The 20,485-nt window shown below is 46.9% G+C and overlaps 1 protein-coding gene across 13 annotated transcripts in view; it reads right to left on the bottom strand.

Annotated features, from left to right (window-relative positions):
- Positions 1-20,485, bottom strand: part of HIPK2 (homeodomain interacting protein kinase 2) — a 135,792-nt gene that overhangs the window by 96,022 nt on the left and 19,285 nt on the right. For 2 of the 13 annotated variants that reach the window (XM_040544955.1, XM_040544959.1), the window contains exons 1-2: positions 13,817-13,965; positions 11,995-12,132 (exon numbers count right to left, since the gene is read on the bottom strand). The exons of 5 other annotated variants lie outside the window; for them this stretch is intronic. In XM_040544955.1, coding sequence (XP_040400889.1) covers positions 11,995-12,132; positions 13,817-13,916 — 238 coding nt within the window. In that variant the 5' untranslated portion in view covers positions 13,917-13,965. Of the gene's footprint in view, positions 1-11,994; positions 12,133-13,816; positions 13,966-16,932; positions 17,049-20,485 lie in introns of those variants that run through there. 6 more of the 13 variants (XM_040544956.1, XM_040544960.1, XM_040544958.1 and 3 more) reach the window with 5 other exon arrangements.

The raw sequence follows: 20,485 nt of genomic DNA, 5'->3' as shown, positions 1-20,485 counted from the left end.
TCTGCCTCTGGAGGCCAAATCTCAAATCCTCAGGCTCATCCTGTATTAACAAGTTTGGCAGATATGGCTTAAGACCTCCGTTTACCCCCATAAAACCACTGCGTAGCTGCTGGCTTGCAGAGAGCCAGGATGGGACCAGGAGATGACACACCATGACAAGTGGAGGTGCACTGACAAAGCTGAAGAGCCAGGACAGAAGCAGCAGATGATGTCTCAGGTTGCTTGCCAAGTCTGTGTGTGGGAATCGTGCACAATGCTTGTCTCTGCTCAGGGACACTGATGATGGGAGTTAGACAACACGAGCTTCACCGTGTGCTCTTAGTTGTCTCAGATTTGTAAAACTGTGTTCATCTAATCTTATTCACAGTGACAACACTGTCACTGCAAAGCAGATCCCCTGGAAATGAACGGCATTGTTAACGATACAAGGTACAAATTAGCATGTGGTGGAATCAAGTCCTAATATAATTTATTTTTTAAGAAAAGAAAAAAAAAACTATTTTACTGCAAGCTTCTTTGCCCGTAGGAGAGCTAATGATCTTCTACACCGTTATTCAAAAAAAAAAAAAAAAAAAAAGAAACCCACAACCTCATAATCAAAGTCAAAATAAAGCATCATTGAGACAGGCTGACTGAGGAATCTGGGTAACATCCCACTGAAACAGAAAATGTTCCTGTTCAGAAGGTGGTCCATGGAGAAGAGGACGCCTAGGTCCCAGCTTTCTGCTGCCTCTCCCTTCCCAGGGCAGGGATGGTACCGCTGGGGCAAAGGTACCAAGAACCCCACAAGTCTACTGGGATTCCTACGGAAAAAGCCAGTGCCCGGCAAGAGTTAAAGCAGAAAGGCACACGCTCCTTCAACCCTTCTGTCTGTCGTCAGTGTTTCCTTTTAATAAACCAGAATGACTAGGGAAGAAAAAGACAATATGCTGAGCTGGCACCGCTGCTGAATTATTGAGCACAAACATAACCTTGACTTGTTTGCAACTTTAAGAAGTTAAAAGCTGAATGAATGCTTCAGCAACAACAACACAACAAACTCGGCAATGCACATGGATGACTCCTTCACGTGGAGACCTGGGAGTACCACACACCCAGCTCCCTTTCCTAAAAGAAGCCCATTCTCCACTGGTCCCTGTTGTCCTTCTGAAAATGTTCTGGAGTCCGTACGCACACAGGTGCACTTACACACATGCACACGTACACATACACACCCACATCGAAAAACACGAGCGTTACTCCTCACTGCCAGAGCCCTGCAAACCACAATGTGCCCTCCATCAAACACCTTTAATGTCATTTTTGATGCCGTTTGCTGTGATTCATGTTAATTCCCCCCCAGAGCCTACTGGGCAGCAATTTCCAAGGTCCTTGCAACTCGGTCCTCATCCCCAAGCCCCTCTAAGAGCTTTCTCTCCTCTCCTTTCCACAGGGTGACGACGTGGCCACAGACGCTGTAGCACACAGCGGGCTCGGAGAACCGCAGCAGTATTACTCAGCTTGTCATCCCGGACACAAATGTCGTGTGTGAGTGAGCTGAAGCTGTGTTTGTTTTTCCACTGATTAAGAAGAGTCACGGTGTTCTTTCTAGTACAGTACCAACCTTTCTGGAGAGTGGGGTTGGCTTGATGTATGTTTTCCCCCTGGACGCGAATAATAAAGCAGATGTAATTGGTAACATATTGTGGAGCTAGCCGAGGTGTAATTTATAGCTTTATGGCTTTCATTTCGTGGTGTGCTTGAGCAATATCTCTTCAAATAAAATAAAAAGGGGGAAAAAGGATTGACGCAGAAGAAGGAGAGAGGTTCTTCTCACATGCTCCCCTGGAAATAACCCCAGAAGATTCAGTCTCCCCCAAATTAAAGTCTTGGATGTGGAGCACAGCAGCTGCAACTTTCTCAATGCTGCTGTAAAAACCAGGATAATCACCACCATTAAGAGCCAGACTTTCAACTGGTGCAAACTGGCAGAGCTCCAGTCGATATCAGCTGACGCTAAAAACAAGGTCAGCAGTCACTCAACATTGTCAACGTCAGATGGCTGTCTGTGCCCCTTGGTGAAACGAGTTGTTGTTAGGGCTTGGTTTCCACATCAACAAGCCCCTTGCTGTCCCTGCAACACTGTTCACGCAGGAACAGGACACCCTGTTACCCCAAAAACGTGGGAGTGGAGGAAGCAGGGCTGTCTGGTGGCTGACAGGAGGACTTTGGACTCCACTGCTGCCACTGCCACCCTTCTCAGAGGTTGTACTCCATTGTAAGAGAAAGATTTTTTTTTTCTTCCTGTATGAAATCCTCTTCCTTCCATCCAAAATGATTTTTTTCACATCTGAGGTTTTAGGGGCACATGTTGTAGGAGAATAGCTCGGCTAGCTCTTCAGCATAGTCCGATACCAAGAAATTACAGTCTGACTGACAGCTTGGTGATGGGAAAGGAAGGCTTCTGCAGCAAAGTCATTTTTATTGCAAATTTGCCTGTGCAGCTAACGTGAGAAAAACACAACCTCAAATTTCCTGAGGACATTTTCAATTCGTGCTGGTGGCATATTCTTTTCTTAAAAAAAGATCTTTACCCCACAGCAATGGCAGAAATAGTAGTAAACGTGCATAGGAGTTGGAGGGCTTGTTACAGGGATCAAATTCCACCTTGCAGCCTGCGATACGATTTACACCTTCAGCCTTTTGATTACTGGCGACGACGCCAGTGAAGAGACAAGCTGGCTGCGGCATGGTGATTCACGCCAGCCCAGCCCCGTGGCCGCGATGCCCTCGAGCATCCCCCAGAGCCAGCCTCTGGGGAAGGAGCATCCTCCTCCTGGGCTTTGGAGAGCATGGGGCTCATTTTGATATCGCCCCCACGCTCGCCTGGCGAGTTTCTGGGCTGGGAGCTGAATCAAGGCTGGGTGCATTGCATTAAATAAAATTGATAGTTCCTTTCTTTAATAATGAGTTTTAGTGTGGCCATTTAAAGCTCTCACACAATTGATAGTAACTGGATTTAATGGGGCCTTCCCTGCCCTTGATATGACTTAGGTAACTCCCTGCAGCATCCACATGAGCTGAAGTATGTAGTGTGCAGCAAGGGGGCAATATTAAAACGGACTGAATGACTTTTATTAAAAGACTCGACTTTTTTTTTTTGTCTTTCCCAAGAACTCCTCCCACGTCGGTTTTCACTTAATAATAATTTAGCAGGTGCTATTTACAATTCAGATGGCCCTCTTCTGCATGCGTGCACAAATCACGCAGCCGCCTCACCACAATTTCCAGCAGGTTTCGGGGAAGCGAATGAGGTAAAGTTCCCTATCCACCCACCTCAGCCCAGAGGGCAAAAAATACACTTTGGGGACTAAAGACGGAACAGTTTGAAAGTCACTGATGTTTTCTTCTGTTTCATTCACAGCACTTAGTGCTGATTTATAAACGTGGCCTTTGCAGTGGCAGGAGACCAAGCCCCTGCCCTGTATTAAGTAGGCAGTAAGACCTTCTGCAGTACCTGCAGAGCTGCCAGTGCGCTGTAACCAGAGGCTGCTTGCTGACTGCTGGGAGAACGACAGAGCCTGCTTGAAAAATACTGTAGAAAGCACACGGCATGTGTTCAGCATATAAATGATGCGCACAAGACACTCCTGAAATAAATATCTTCCACTTCTCCCCAGAGAGGCACAGGCCTGAAAACTCATATACACACCCGGGTTAAGAAGGCAATGAAAAGGGGATCTGCCAGGTATGTCTAATGTATTGCACTTTCAAAATAGCTGTGTCTAAAGCACAGCACTCTTTGTCAAGGTGGCCTCTGTGAGGCCTCTTTTGAGGCATTGTCCCCGGTACCACACGCTTCTGGAACCTCCTTAAAACTGACGTCCCTGGAGGCTACACAAATTCCTTCCCCTGTGCTACCAAGTGTCTGGAGACAACCTCAAAGAAGAGTTCAGACCTCAACAGCCTCGGCTCCTTCCTGTCTTTGGTGAGCAGAAGATGTCAAGAGGGCCTCCGTTCCCCGTGAAAATCCCTCTACCTTCCTGCTCTGCTTTTCCTGTCCTGCTACTAAAACTGTCTCGTCCTAATTAGTAGTTTCTTAAATGCTTCAGCAGAGCATGGCAGCTCTCAGGGAAGTGACAGAGCCTGCCTCCTGCACTGCTCCAGACCTGGCTTCATGCAGCTCTAAGCTGCCTTGCTGGATCCACGTCCCACAGCCAGGGGAAGAACACTTTCCAACACACAGAGTAGCCATACATAAAACCAAATGAACAAAGTCGAACAACCCTCACCCCCACCTCCCTCCCACCCAAAAAGCATGTCTCGCCACAACGAGACAGCGGGAACCTCTAACAGCCACCATCTTCACACCCCCTGTCCCCCAGCCACCTTTACTGCCCTCCTACAGAGGTTGTGAGGTGGGTGAGCCATCCACCTGGGGGCTGGTCCCTGCCACCCCAGGTGGGAGCCGTGGTGAGCAGCTCCAGGGGAGCTGGGTGAGTCGGAGCCACCACACGTCCCGCACAGAGGGACAAGGCGGCAGGCCCCACGCTGCTGATGGAAACCTGGAGGCTGCGCCAGCCCCGTCCACCCACAGCCACCACATCTGGTGGGTCGCTAGACGGTGCCATGAGAGCTGGCTTCAGACTGTGGGCAACGGCTTAAATAAGCCTGCTATACATCTGAAACACCATACTCCAAGGAATTAGTGAACAGAAGCCACTGCCAGCCACAGCCCTCCCTCTGAACCATCTGTGCCGTCTTTTATTTTGTCTCTGTAGACCAAAGTCAAGTCCCTGCAATACGGAGCCTTCCCTTCAGAACTCAGTGACCACAATCCCACTTCTCACCACTACAAAACTCCACTCTCCCGTATCCACTCTAAGCCACAAGACCCTACTATTAGACATCTTCTTTTATCTAGAAACATCGTGATTCCTATTCATCTTTTTAATGTGGGTTCAGGTGCCCATGAACCTGAGTAACAAGTTGTGGGCTCTTTGACATGTTTCTGGTTTTAGGCACATGAAGCAAAATCTCAGAGACAAACATATACACTATATTTAAGTCCTTAATTACACCTCAGTGAAGGATTCTTTCAGGGTCACCTCCGTCTCCCACTTTAATGAATTGCAGTAATGACAAGAGATATTATAGATTTCCTCCGTAAATCCTGTGGCTAGTTTATGTTTCACATTACAGTTCATTAATGATGCAACACCTGAGAACGCAGGTTAAAATATTCCTCACCGGAGGCTCGGCGGCCTCATTATTTCCCTGCAGATGCTGCAGCCACCAGACCGGACACTGACTTTAGGCCTCGATGTGAGAGGGGCCAGCAGTCATGCTGCCCTGAGCTGGTGGGGGCTAAGACATTGGATACGCTCCTGGAGGAAAACCCAGCACAATGTGAACAGTGGAAAACTTTCTCTTCAGGACCTAAGCATGGGAATGGAAACGAGGGCAGCATGTGAATACATGTTTGTTTTGACAAAATTGAGCTACACCCCAGTAAATAAACTCCCTTCAGCACACCTGTCAAAAGGGACAGGAATACTGCCACCTCTACGGGTATCGTGCAATAACGCTGCAAAAGCTCTGCCAGGATATCTCCAGACATACTGTAAGAAAGCTGGGAGTCAGCAGTGCCTGAGGCGGGTCCCAGCAGCTCGAGACGGCAGCTGAATAGCCCTGCCTTGCGAACCTTACTGAGCGAAAGCCCTCCCGAGCCAGGGAGAGAAGTCTCCAGCTCCTGTGAGGACTGCTGGAGTCCCAGCAGCAAAATGAGGTGACAAGCGATAAGGACAGAGGTGACAGCAGCACCTGCAAGCCTTCGAGATCTGCCTGAGAGTGTGAAGAAACTTATGCACAATCTCAATGCAAAGACAATTTAGGAAAGTAGGTGTCAATGAAGTCAGGAACAAGTTTCACAAACAAACACTCAGTACTCCCAAGAGAAGCAACCCTCCTCTGGAGACAGAGGGGGGATGAGAAAGAAAGAACAAGGCCACACCGGGCAGGTGGGATTGAGAGCAGCCCTGCTTTGAAGCTCTGTCCTCTAAGGCACTGATGACTGTCTAACAACGCTCTGCCAAAGAAGTCCCTCTTCCCGGTTTCTCCCAGACAGGCAGGCAGAGGAGAGGCTGGTGCCCAGCTGGGGGCTGTGGGCAGGGTGCTGGGAGAACCATCAGCCCAGCTGCCGGAGGAGCAGACCATGGTGACACTGCAGCGCCGTACCGAATGAGGCACGGCACACATCTATAATGCCATGCTTCAGCCAGCTCCTCAAGTGATGGGGATGGCCAGAGGAGATGGGAAAGAATGCTACCAAGGAGTGTTCTGTGGCTGTCCCACCGTGAAGCCAACGTGGTGCCAGATGAACCTACAAGTGCTGATTTACATCCATGCGCCAGGTAGGACTGTTTGGCAACAGCACGTGTTCTGGGCAGCCTCCTCCCCGCCATCATACATCCTCCACGGAGGGTGAGTGGAGCACATGGTAACCACAGCATTTCTACAGAACCCGAAGCTTCCTTTGGAGATCTGTACAAGATAGACTGAGCAGTAAATATGACTCCGGCCAGGGCTTGCCCCGCACTGCAGCTTAGCACGTGTGTGGGTCCATACGTCCAACCTCCAAACAGATCTGTAACATGAGAGTCTCTGGGCTCCCACCAGCTCCGTCTCTGATTACTACTTGCTGACAGAGTTGCATCCTGGAAGCAGAACTGAAAATAAGAAGGCTCTCTCTCAGTGTGACTCTGCTTTCCAGGCAGTGTGGGTCACGTCACTCAGCTGGGTCACTTCAGCTTCCTTCTTCCAAATAGGGGGGACAACAGTATCCCCATATTACCAGGGAAAGAGAGGATTTGTGTCATTTCCAACCCCATATCCCACAGACTTCACTAGCTGCCCTATTTGGCCATCAGTGATATTAGTTCCCAGAAAAGGGCTCCAGGGGCTCTGGAAAATGGACCAAAATGAACCAGCATTTGCCTCTGCTGCCCTGCCTGTGCCCCCATCACCCACACAGCGCTGGCACACTTGTGGAAAGGATGTTTGGGCTTTTTCCACCACTGCTGCCTCTCCACCTGGATGCCTTCCCACCTGTAAATATTAGCTTTGTAATGTCAGTGACTCCAACTCGCCCGCAAGTGCAGTGAAACCACAGGGAATGGCTGGCACCTCGCATACTTCACTCGTCAGAAGCAACCCTACCTGTGAAGGCAGGACATGGGCAAGGCTTGTTGGAGTCTCAGGCTGAGCCTCTCACTCCCACAGGATTTTTTCATAAGTGTTTCATTTGCAAAGAGGCAATTGCATGACATTCAGCGCTTGCTTTGTTTACGAAATCTGAAACTCAGATCAAGCACTAGCTGGGCTGAAAAGGTCAGCTTGCCTGTTCGCAAAGTCCCTCCCTTCATTTCATTTCCGTCAGGATACAGACATGTTGGAGAGAAACAAGCCTCTGGTGAGGTTTGGATGAAATACACAGGATCTGAGCTGCAAAGGAAGATGAAGATGCGAGGAGAAAGGTGGGGAAGCCGGGCAGGGAGCTCTGCCGGATCAGGAAATTGAGATAGACTGATTTGGTGACCTCCTGACTATCCCAAAGCCAGGGTTAACTACATCACCTCGCTTCTGCAGCAATATCTCCCTTTCAAATAAGAATGACCAAAGACACGATTTACAGCACCCTACATCGAGAGCTATGGGTTGTTCCAAAAAATTGAAAAAAAAAGGCTACTTCAGGTTGATTGTTTGACCTTCACTTTAAGTAGTTAAAACAATTGTGTAAATAACCTGTCTTCCACAGGCACAGAAACACACACCTACACAGAGAAAAGCCCTTCAGTTGTGGAAGGACAACACATCTTGAGCATGAGTTTTTCACCCTGCCTTCCTGACTTTAGCCTTCCCATTGCTCAGGGCCAAGAAAAGTTCCAAAAGTGAAAATGGTGGCCGAACAGTCACAGTTGTTACTGTTATCCACAGCTCTTGATTTGTATTCTGAAGTGAGTATAAAACCAAAGATGTATGAAATGCGAATGGCTGGGGCCTCCAGCACAGCTCAGAACTAGGACAGGCAGAGGTACACGATGGGATGGGGAGGCACTGGGTTTAGGGTTTGGATGTGGATGCATTTCTCGTCAAAAATCCCAACTCAGTCATCTCTCTATTTCGCAGGCAGCATCTGAAAAGAGTGGCCCTGCAGGAAAGTGCCACGTTACAAATCTGTCTTGATCCCTTCTTCTTTGAGAATGCCAAGTAGTTTGGAGCGAACCAAAGTGACAGCAAACCACAGTGCTCCCCATGAGAGCACCTAGCACTATCACGAGTATCCTTGGGAACCCTTGTAACTGTGATCGTCCAGAAACCCCAATGATTTTTTTTTTTTTAATCTGAGGTTGCATTGATCTCTGTCACACAAAACACATGACCACACTCAGACACACATGCACATGCTTGTACTTGCACAGCCACAGAACGACCCAATGAATCTCTCCTCCAAACGAAACAAGTGAAGTTATTCAGGTACCCCACGCAATCCTTCAGTAGTGCTTCCGGACACCGCTCTGCCCCACACCGCTGGCTTGCTGTGGGCGATGGGGTCTGGCAGCACCTGCCTGGTCTCCCATTGTCTTCACAACAACTCTCTTTTTAAGCAAGGTCCCATAGGACAGGGGGCCAGTTCAGTGTGCAGAGAAGAAGCCTGGTTAGCCAAGGATGGGCAGCCTAGGTGATGCTCGAAGCTCTTGTTAACAGAAAAAGAAAACCTGGTTTAGGCATGGGGATAAACTACATGAAAGATTTCAGAGCCCTGAAGAGTAAACATCCAAGAGCTCAGGAAAGGATATCTGACTTGAGAAGGAGGGATATAAGGCCCTTGTGTGTGATGAAGAAGCTGAGGGACACCAGTAACTGCCTACTCCCCCTCAAAGCTCTAAAACAGAAGAAATCAGAGGAAGTCATTAAGAGAAAAAAAAAACAATAAAAACCTCCACGTGTACCGGCAGAACTCCCTATCTACCATCAGTCTCTCCCCCAGGTTTCTCTTTTGTGCAGGATATGATTATTTATTGACATATTTACTTACTCAGCTCTACACTGCTTAATGCCATGGCTTCAAGGCTTCTTGCACTAGCAAGACTAAAGAATGACAGAAGAGGAACAAAGCTGAACCTGAAGATCCAGCACAATACATACCAAATGCCTTCTGTGGTTCCTTCCACTGCTGTGATGGGCTAGAGCTTCAAAAGCAGGGCCCTCAGCTGAGACAGCCCCACCATCAGACCTGCTGTACATGCTCCTCTTCAACCAAGAAAGCGCAAGCACGTGACAGCCTTGGTGGGGTGTGCAGAGAAAGATAACCCTTGGTGCAACTTTGCTCCCGTCCGCCTGTGCTTTAGAGATGACAGACAGTGCCCTGAATGGTACCTTGCAGAGACAAAGGCACCTGAGCACACCTCAAGCCATGTACGACTGCCTTCATTTGTCACTGCCAGTAACATCTCTGTGGTACTCATGGGCACGGCACAGTAGCTGAAGCAAAACCTACCGAATCAAAAATCCATATTAGAAAGGATAGTTAGCTACAGACCACAGGCTAGCCAAATAAAGGTGCTGTCAGGCCTCCTTCTCATCCATGGTCCTACATTTGTGACCTGATGTGTCACTATACACTTTTAACAGGTTGCAGCCACTTACCTAATCTCTTCCGTAAGCATCTTCTTGGCACTAATACAGCTGTTTTGCAGCCATGTCCTTTAAACCCACAACACACAGCTCCTTCCTTTCCATACAGCAAAGAAGTTAGAGAATTCAGGCTAGATGATACAATGGGACGAGTTCAGCATCATCAATGCATCAGTGACAGCACAGCCAAGCTGTCCAGTCTCACCTACTGTTTTTGACCAACGATGAAAACAAAGTCAGGCCAAATGGAGTCAAGGGGAAAGAAGAGATTCTGGGAAAGTAAGCTCTGTATGATTTCTCACAAGAAGCAAATACACTTCTGTTTCCACAGGATCCAGAAAAACAAATCAGTAACATCTTGTAGTCAATCACAAGAGCTTTTGATAGCTCTATGAGAACCTTGGACACCTTATGTCTAACATAAGAATGTCTGGAGAGAAAAGCTGCCTGAGGTGGGCCTATGGTTGTTGCTATAGTGATTATGAGAATCCCAGTAAATGATGAGAGGGGGAAACTGCCAAAAAAACAAACCCAAAAACAGCTAAAGGAATTTAGTACCAAAAGCCCCGTGAGCATTCATGAGGCCTTCTGCACTCAAAACTCATGCAGAGCTTTCAGAAACTTTCCCAAAACAAATATCCCTGTGGATGAAGAGGCTGGAAACTAGACTCAGCAGAAGTACAGTAACTGGGGAAAGAATTTCAGTGGGAAGGGGGCCAGTTTACACCCCATATAAACACACAATTAATTCAAAGTTTGCAGCACTCCTTTGTGGACATAGTCCCCGGGTTTGGTCATTATTCATATCTGAAAATAGCCACGCTTCCCTCTTTAGTCCTTCCTGGGCTCATGGGAGATTGAAATGAGTCACCAGAGGACCAGCTGAGTCATCCAGCCAAAGCTTGGGAAGAGATGCAAAATTGGTCATCACATCCATGATTAAAATGTGGATGACGGCAGCTGTCCTAGCAACCAGCCATGCACGAAGCAGCACGGGCTGGAGACCGCTACCAGACGTTTCCTGAAGCCAGATGGAAAGAGGCCTTATATGAAACTAGTACAAGGCTGAACAAGCACTGACCACCGGTTCTGCACCTGACACAAAGCCCTTCTCCTCCCGTTTCCCCACCCTGGACACATTAGGGAAAAGGGGGTTCCTTCTCTCAGAAATGCCCTCCTCCATCTTCCTGATCGCTGGCAATTTAGAGCTGCTTTTCCAACTTCTACGAACCAAAGTCCCAATTTGTTCCGTTTCCTTAGTGTATCATCAAATCTTAACAAAACCTGTTTCAATATACAACCTACCTGAGGGCCAACAACTATGACCTTTGAAGAATACAGCTCTGTATTTCATTTCGATGTCTATTGTTTTCAGAACAAAAGGGAGCGGGGCGATTGCTTTTGAGCACAGAAAATGTATTTACCTCACAGTTTTTTTTATGGCGATTGCGGAAGTTTTGTGAGCGAGTTAGTTCGGTGTTCAGGACTGTGGGAGACTGCTAGGCCCAGCCTGGGTCAGGCAGGCTGTGAGCAGATGCAGTGCAAGCTGCCTCGGCCTGGACGATGCAGTACAACCTCGCATTTCGGCACCCAGCACACGGTGCTGATCCTGACCTACTGCCAGCCCGGCTGAATGTGGTATCACACTGAGCACACACACACCACCACGCACGTCTCTGGCTCACCAGGATGGGTGAGAAGTACAGGGTGGGACCTCAGTCCTACAAAAGTCAGTCACGTGCATAAAGTTTAAAATGGACACGTTCATACCAGCGCCTACAAAATCAGCGCCCTGCAACACGGAGTTTGTCTTAATCTCTGTTCACATTTATGGTATTCTGGCAAAAGTAGAAAAAAATAGATGTAGCTGAGTGACAAAAAATCACTGGGGGCTATGGAAAGCCCTAATATTAACTATTATGGAAATATTTACTTCACAGAGGAGACAAATAAAAGGGAGAAGATGTAGCTCTACAGCAAAATGAATAATAGGTAGATCTCCAGGGAACATCTGTTCTCCCCGTGTTGTCATGGAAGAATAACATTGACTTGAAAGGACTGGAGCACATTTCACAGCTGCTCAGGGAAACCCATCTCGTACGGCTCACCATCGCCCTCTGAAACGCACTGCCACAAGCCCCCACCGAACCAGCAGCCTGCGGGACTCCAAAGCAGTTATGGGGACAACTCATGGGGCAGACAAACAGTGCAGGTTCCTGTGGCCCCCCTTGAAAACCTACTCTCAGCTGCCCCTAGCAGCAGCGGTGCGTGGCACCGAGGGACAAGAGGTGAGATGGCACAGGACAGGTTTCCACAGAACTGCTCCGTATTTCCCAACTACTGATGCCACTCTTGTTTTTTTCTCAATCCTTCCCTCCAGCCTGTTCCTGGGTTTCAGTCTGGCCGCCATGCATCTGTGCCTCTGCTCCCAGCCCTCTGCACCTTCTCTCCTTTTTCCTGTACCAAAAAAGAAAGAAAAGGGAAGGAGAGCCGAGAGGTTTGGATGGGCACCCGCGAGTGAAGGCCCAACCAGCCAGTGCAATGTCGGAGCCCTACGGAAGACAGGTGTCAAACAGAAGCAGGTGTGATGGACATGGTCTTTTAAAGACTCAGCAGTAGAGACTCCGAGCTGTTAAAAAGAAATGATAACACAGCCCACGCTCTGCAGGGACAGAAAATAAATATGAAATTGGATCCTGGCAGCACCGCTAGATCCCCAAACTGACCCTCCCACTCCTTGCTCTGCCTGCTCCAAGGAACAGGCTATTCCTGGAGGTGTTTTAAAAAATAAAGTCCAGGCAAGTGTTCTGATGTCCCCTCCACTTCCCAAAGCCGACACGAGCAGCTCACTGGAGCAACCCCTGCACCCAGAGCCCTCCGGGTCCTGGCACAAGGGGCTGTGCCCGTACCAGCCGCGAGTGGTACAGCAAAGGGAGAGTGTGGCTCGGCACACGCGAGCTACAGAAAACTTGTCAGACTGTGCAAGACATGAATCATATGGATTGCCACAACAGCAACAGAGTGTGTGCAGCCCTGTAAAACAAACAAACAAACAAAAGAATCCAAAGACATCCCAAAACACAGATTTAAGGAAATGGGCACTCTCCTGAGGCTGCCAGTATAGTTATGCCACAGGGCTTGCCTGAAAAATATAGATACCTTCCTGGCTTGTGACACTTTAGAAATGCTTCTGCATGGGGAAAAGCAAGAGTAACACTCAGGCTCTTCCCACTGGGCACCTGGACCCTGACCAAGTAGACGCCTGGGTTGCCTGGGATGCTGGAAGTGGGTAAATAGTTGCAGCAAAGGCTGCTCATTAGTCACTGGGGGCTGTGGCTGCAGAGGCTGCTCAGGATCTTTTGGAAAACACACCTCTGAGTGCACTTAGCCAGCTGGTCGTAGGTGCTGGCTGCCTTATACCACTCCTGCAGCCTGTGTTTGGATGTAGGCAGGAAAGCTATGGTGGAGAAACAGCAACAGCTCTTCTGCTCATGGAAGTCCTCTTCCTCCTGGAGCCCTCGGTGCAGTCAGAAGACACGCCTCACCTTCTAACCAGCGACTGCGAGACTGTGACCCAAGAAATGAATTAAGCTGGCAAACGTAAAGGTTCAAGGCCAGTTTGTTTGTTTTTCCTGGAGGACCCAGGCCAACAACTCCAGCTTTTCCAGGTCAAGCCAGTGTCTGCATTAGAAAATATTCAATAAATTCTTTATTTAACTGTTCCCCTAGGGCAGCCAGCTAGACCCTCATGCTCCAGGCACGTGGGTCTGTGTCTGAGTTTAAGCACATGAATTCTTAACTGACTTCAGCAGGATAACTCACACATTTAAAGCTAACCACATGTGTAAGCGTTTGCAGGATCAGCGCATTAGTCATCTTCCCTTGTTTTCTGCAAGGGGTTTTGTGTAGAAAAAGCAGAAAAAAAAAGCAAAAACCCCCACAAAACTTGCAGATACAGTTTAGGTACCCGAGTCATACTTGAAGCTAAATTAAATCCCTCTCTCCCACTCTCCCTTTCTTTAAACTAAGTCATTTTCTACCAGTTAAGTATTTGGTCTGCTGAAGCATTTAACTGATTTAAAAAAAAATCCTGGGGAAGGTTTGGTCTAGAGAACCGATGCTGACTCTGTGAGTTACACGCCTGCAGAAGACCCGCACAGGCATTCAGCAGGTGTCCTTATCCCGCAACATCTTGTGGATTTTCCCTTTCCTTCATTCCCCATGACTGGTGCCGTGCACATTCAAACAGGCTCCCTGGTCTGGCAGAGCTCATCTGCTCCTGCTGCGCACTCTCCACCTGGAGTGAAAAATCCTCTTTGTGACACAGCGCTGTCACTGCGGCCAACGGTGAGGTCACAGACCGAGTATTGTGACTTCAGCTGGGAAAAGAAGCAGCAGGAACAGATGAACTCTAAAAACAAAGATACTGTTTTGATGTAAACAGCCTTCACAGCAAAAAAAAAAAAAAAAAAGTATTAATAAATATATGATAGTTTTTTCTAGGCAGACCTCTCAAAGTCCCAACGAGGTACTGAAAGGTTTTTCATTTTATTTCTGTTTTGCTAAAAAATGCAGCTCTATTAGGTTTTGAAATAAACATCTTCTATCCTTTTTATTTTTTTTTATTTTAATACCTTCATGTCTCATCATTGTCCCAGAATAAGCAAACACCATTGCTGTGTAAAGAAACAGGTCTCAGGAAATAATGTACTGCATGTTTCCAAAACGCTCCATAAATCCACAGGCAGCTTGCAAATACCACCTGGACTCCTGTGTGAGGGTTGTTGTTTTTCATAGAAGTCACGTATTAATGCATTTTGAAAAAGACCTTAGCCCCATTCAATCACAACCCTTCCACCTTCACATTGAAAACCAGAGGTTATAATTACACCCAGGAGCAGGAATAAATTAAAACAAGTGCTGGCGCCACCTTGTACTCTTTTTCTGAAAGCAAGGTGATCCCTTCTACCACGGCAGATGTGCTCTGGCCCAACGCAGAACAGCTCAGGCTGGTGCGAAGGGGCAAAGAACAGATTTTCAAGAAACTTTTTCAGAGGTCAGAAATGGAAGAATGCACTCCGTGTCCTAGCACGTATCAGGTCTTTGGAGGGGGACAATACCTTCACCACCTTTCCTTCTGCCACCCAGGATCTCTAAACTCTGGTGCTCTGCAAGCTCTGTAGCAGGGAGGTAGGGCATACAAGTGTCATGGGTCAGACACTTTCCACCCCTTAGTAATGGGTATTCGGGAAGCAGCAAATCGTGACAAAGTCAACACCCTGCAGTTAGGTTGTGGAGTACAGGAGGTGAGGACAACAGACGGATGAAATGCAGTGGACTCCCAAAGGGCTATGTTCAAGTACTCAGCCTCTTCATGCAGGTACACGCCACATGAAGCAACATCACGGGACCACAGTCTCCTTGTTCCTCGCTCACAGGGTCCTCAGGTTGAGCAGGATCACCTGCTCCACCCCAACTTCACCAGCACGGTTTCAAAAGAGCTGAGTAGGGCTGAGAGATCTCACCCAGATCTCTTCTGCCATCAAAACGTTTGGGGTGAAAAGGCATCCTGCAAAAGAGCAACAGCAGACCTGCTGAAATGAGCACTAAAATAAAAGAAATTCAGTTTCAAATAAATTGATGTTCCTTCTGCAGTACTGGGCTGTGCCACCAACAGTTGCACAGCGGTCAGACAGAAGCCCTGCGGGGTGAAGGCTACACGCTGCTCCCCAGCTCCATACTCCCTTCCAGTACACAAGCCCCTGAGAAGTGCCTGAGATGCCAAGGGGTCCTCAGGTGCCCAGGGAAAACAGAGTGCTGGACGCCTTATTCCATGAGCAACAACAGGCCCACCACTCACTTTTAAATTATATTAAGTCATTTTTAAAGTTATACACTTAAGAGATGTCAGTCCAAATGCGTGCCTCCTTCTGGATGAGTCAATAGCAGGGAATGTGAAAGGCATTTGCTATTAAAAAAAAAAAAAGAGCAAGATAGAGAAATAGAAAGAGAAACTATGATTGCTTTAAAAAATTGCCTAATGCTTGAAGAAATATAACAACTGGCCACTGCTGGCAGACCAACCCGTAACAACCCTTTGTGAAAGCTCACGGATAGAAGGGGAAACATTGGCAGGACCTCAGTTATCAGCTTCTCGGGGGACATCACAAATAATAAGCAGTTCCCTCCCCAAAGTACCCTTTCGGCATCCTATCTTTACAAAAAACGATGTCTAAATATTCTTTCTAAAATATAAACTTGCCACGTGTAGTCAAAATTAAAAAGAAATACAGGGCATTTTTAAAAGAAACTCCATGGGGAAAAGCAACCGTGGAATAACCAAACATCAATTATGGAAGCCACATCAAGAAGAGGCTCTTGTGCAAAGGTTTTAGGGTTTAGGGATTTGAAGAAAATGTACGTTCTGGTTTGACTCATACGGTAGGCAGAGAACAAAACAAGTTTCCCCAACTTGCACAGCTCAGTGATTTGCTCCTGTGCTGAACGGTAACCCTTTAAAGTCAGAGTACCTATACAACTCTTGTCACATCCAGCTCCTGAGTCACTGCAATCTTTGCTCTCCGTTCCCACCTGCTCTGCAGCATCAAAGCGACCAGCTCCCTCCCACCCAAAGTCAGTGCAGAAGCAGCAGCAAATACCACTGTGGCACGGGCAGACTCCTGCCGCAGCATGCATCCCAGCCTCCCAGTAGCTTGGTCATCTGTAGCATGATCATGATTTGAACTTAAAACCCTCACCCAGGGCATCCTCCTCCCCTGCAATTGCCCACACACGACTCTGAACTCGTAACAGGCTGTGGGCAGCGCTACTTCATTCTACCTGAGGAAACACATATGGGCGGAAAAGCAAAATGTAAGAAAATAAGCAAAAGCAGAGGGATTTGGGATGATTCTGCCTATGAGTCAGGGCAGGGTCATTTTCCTAAGTGTAACAATGCCAGTCTCATGTGTGTATGAGAATTTCCCCAGGGCAGGACCTGGAAGAGGGAAAAACCAGAACTGTGAATACCCAGGGTAAAACAAGGAAGCGCCTTCCCACAAGACCCACAGCAAAAAGCAACAGGATGATCTTGTCCCAATTTAAAACAACTTTCAAGTCTGTTGGTTTGTGGCATTACTGTTTAATGGTACACAGAGTTACTGTAGCAAAACAGCATAAACTGAGTAGTTGTCATAAGGGAAAAAAAAAAGACATCTTGGTCTGTTTGCTTTTGTACCATCCCTGACTTCTCTCTACCTTGAGGGTCACACATGCTCCGATACGCAATGTCTGGACAGAAGACTTCGCCAAGAATATTCTTCACTGATGACCGATGGCACAAGATGTTTCTGTCTTTTCTTCCAAAAGCAACAGCTGCTTATTATTCCTCATGCCCGCTCCATGTGACAGACAATTACACAGAAAACAAAACAGGTGAAAGCAAGATTATTTAAAGCTGCGAATCAAGATGCAAGGCTTAGGAAACTTCATGTTTATGACTGCCCGTGCGATCTTCCTTCACCCCCTTTTGCCTGGCTACGGTGATAGAGCTGTTAATTGCATAATAACAGGCTATTTTTCTACAGGACCTCGGCCTCACCCGGTACACAGGATACACGGTGCTCATTTCGTGAGCAACTATTCAGTATTTCACCCCCTCCGCATTGGTCGAGGTGTGGCCCCAAGCCTTGTTTACTAGGTACCCGTCAAACTGTTCGGCAGACGGAATTAGTAATTTACTCATGGGCTTTCCTACCATATGCATCATTAGAGTAACTGAATGTTTCACAAACATAAAGGAATGTATTTTCACAATTGCCCTCATAAAGTGAGACACTGCATTATCCATATGGCATGGGCAGGGAATTGAGGCACTGAGAGATTAACATGAAAAGCTTCCACTAATTTTAACTGCCTAATTGAAACTCTTAGGTCCCAATTCTTCAGAGATTTGTTTTGTCTGCTGAGAATGTGACAACAACAATTTTTTGTAAAGCTTAAAACTTGGCCAAGTTTGGGCTGATGCTCTCAAAGACAGCAGAAGGGGTGCATCTGACATATATACTATGTGAATTTCCATGGGGCTGTTAAGGTGGGGGGTTGTTTTCTCATTTATTTGTACACTTTTTATTTTTAACGTTCAGCAAAAACTTCAGTAGGTGTAGCAGAGAGCTGTTTTCTAACTATTCAGTCTGAGGCAGGTAACTGGGATGGAAAATTTTAGCCTGGAGAATTTCGGTTTGAAAAAGTGGTTAACAATCCAAAAGAGGGTTTTATACCACCGCCATAACATGTACTTTTCTTTCTCATGGATTATCTTATCCAGCTGCTGAAGAAACCACACGGGGCAGATATTACACTAACAAAACCAAGTCCAACTTAAATGCAAACTAACTATTCTGGTTCTGTTCACATAAACAAGATTCATTTATTTTTTTTAATCTTAATGCACAATAAAGTCCTGGTACTCAGTTCTAAATAGCAACTTTTGCTTAGAGCATAAGCCCCAACTTTCCTCCTGTTCTCCCTGTAAGAGGAAGGAAGTTGAGTATCAGGCATTGTAGGCTGCAGTGGTCATAAGCTGGATAAAGGACAGACAGACAAACTACTTAGAGGCAGGGACTCTTACATTGCTACCAACCAATCCTTCCCCTGATTATTTACAAGGAGATTTAGAAAATCCTAAAAAAGAACCATCTGAAAATTTCAGGCAGAGATTCATCTGTGTTAATAGCAGCAAAGAAAGACAGAGAGACAGACAGATAAGGGGGGAAAAATCAATCAATACATGGTGCCAGCCTTCTTCAGAGCAGTAAATTATTTTCAGAGAGACTTTTGTAGCAGTGTTAGATCCAGCCTTGAAACTGTCCACTGACTTGGGTGGAAACTGTGTGAGACTGCATGCGAGCTGGCAGGAGAATTGGTTGCTCCATCACCTTGTGAGCATGCAAGGACAGCCCTGGGATAATTCTGATGATTCCTCTCTGCCACCCAAGCTGTATTCCTGGTGAATGATGTTATAAGCTGTCCCTCCCCCTCAACACATAACACACACACACAGGGATGAACACAGACCCAGTTTCTCTGTCCTGCACTGAAACTCTTGCCATATATTCCTGCTTTCCAGCTAGTAACGTCTCCTGACTGCATTAACATCGACTAATTTAGTGTTTTTAATTACAGAGGGATTTACAGCACTGCACTACAGTGCTCTCCTTTATTATACCCACTGTTTCTACTGGATCTAGGTACACTCTACATACAAAGTTGCACATTAGACAAATTACACTGCACATTAAGTAAATCTCTCTCTGGAAACAGGATTAGATGAAGAGGCAAATCTTCCTCATTCCTAGTGCATAAATTAATATCTCTGAAATCAGTATCAAGAAAGAGTTCCGCACCAATTTATGAAAAGCAAAAGATTGTTTAAACTTTCTCCACAAGGAATCAAGTTTATGTAGGAGATGCAGTCTTTTTCTCCTATTTTGCTTAATAAATAAAACAGCTGGTCCGAGGAATCAGGTCAATCAGTGTCTGGAAAAAGCCCCATTAAAGCTGCTATATAACCTAGTTTCTCAAGCTGTACGAGGCATTCTAATATTGGAGAGCCAGGAGTCCATGAAGAGATATCCCTTATGCCTCTGCTTCTGGCCCTTCAGGATTATGCAGTATATTTACCACAAAATACGGCAGTAATTGAGGTATCTCGTGAAAAGATAAGGAGCTGGGCTCTGAAGGAGCACAACACAGACAACCTGATGCATCCAGACCTATACATCAAATATAGATTTGGAGTGAGCCATGGCCTCGTGAGCAATTCCCACACTGCTCTCCCCTCACCACCACCACCTTTCTTAGGAGGGCTGCAGGCCTTCATGGCCATGAGGCCAAACACCTGCAACAGGTCTCTCTTTTAACCACAGGAGAGAAAAGATGGCACCAAGGAGAACCGTCCACTGGGTATACTGCAAGTACCCTCCTTGAAGAGCCCTGGTCGCTTTGGAAAACGTAGCCTTTCCTTTCATCCACAGCTTTGAAAATGCTCTCCAAAAAGTATCACAATCCCCACCCCACAGAGACAAAGATGGAACCAAAAAGAAAGTAAAGCGACTTACCCAAGCTTACACAGCAAGGGAGCAGAACAACTGGGAAATGAAACCTCCTGACCCACAACCCAAGGTTTTAGCCTCTTAAATAAGGAATCTCCTTCCTCATTAAAAAACTAAGAATGGGAAGAGAAAGAGGAATATTCTGAAGATACAATGAACTTGGCCCTTAGAGGGCTAATGACCTGAAATACTTTTCTTTTTTTTCCTTCTCACCTCCATTTCCCCTGGTAAAGTTACTGTAACTTCAAGGACTGTCATCCTTTACTGGTCTATTTTCACTTAATGTGTCGACTTGACATCATTTTCCCAGCCTTCTGCAGCCAGAGACTGATCTTCCCAGGGAAGAAGTTACCTCCTCTCTTCCAGCCTATCTGGATGTCCTCTCAACACCCTGGACGGAGACCACTCCGCTTTCTGTATCACGTCGAGGGGCACCAAAGCCCCATCCGCTGGTCTCGGCCTGCATAAGTGGCAGCCTAAAAGGGCACCCTGGAGGTAAAACCTGGTTGTTCTCTATTAATTTTTAATTTCAGTAATGGCCCCAGGGAAAGGAGGGAGATATAGGTCAGAGACTTAGGGGGCTGAGGAGTAACTCGATGTCTTCTTTCTCTTTCTCTTCCTCCCTTTTTTTTTTTTTTTAAATCTTCCAAATTCAGAAACAGAGGGGTTTCCCTCTGTATTTCTCATTTACTCCTCGA

This window comes from Cygnus olor, chromosome 1 (assembly GCF_009769625.2).
Source record: "Cygnus olor isolate bCygOlo1 chromosome 1, bCygOlo1.pri.v2, whole genome shotgun sequence".
Classification (NCBI taxonomy): domain Eukaryota; kingdom Metazoa; phylum Chordata; class Aves; order Anseriformes; family Anatidae; genus Cygnus; species Cygnus olor.
This window is presented reverse-complemented; position numbering and strand designations above follow the sequence as displayed.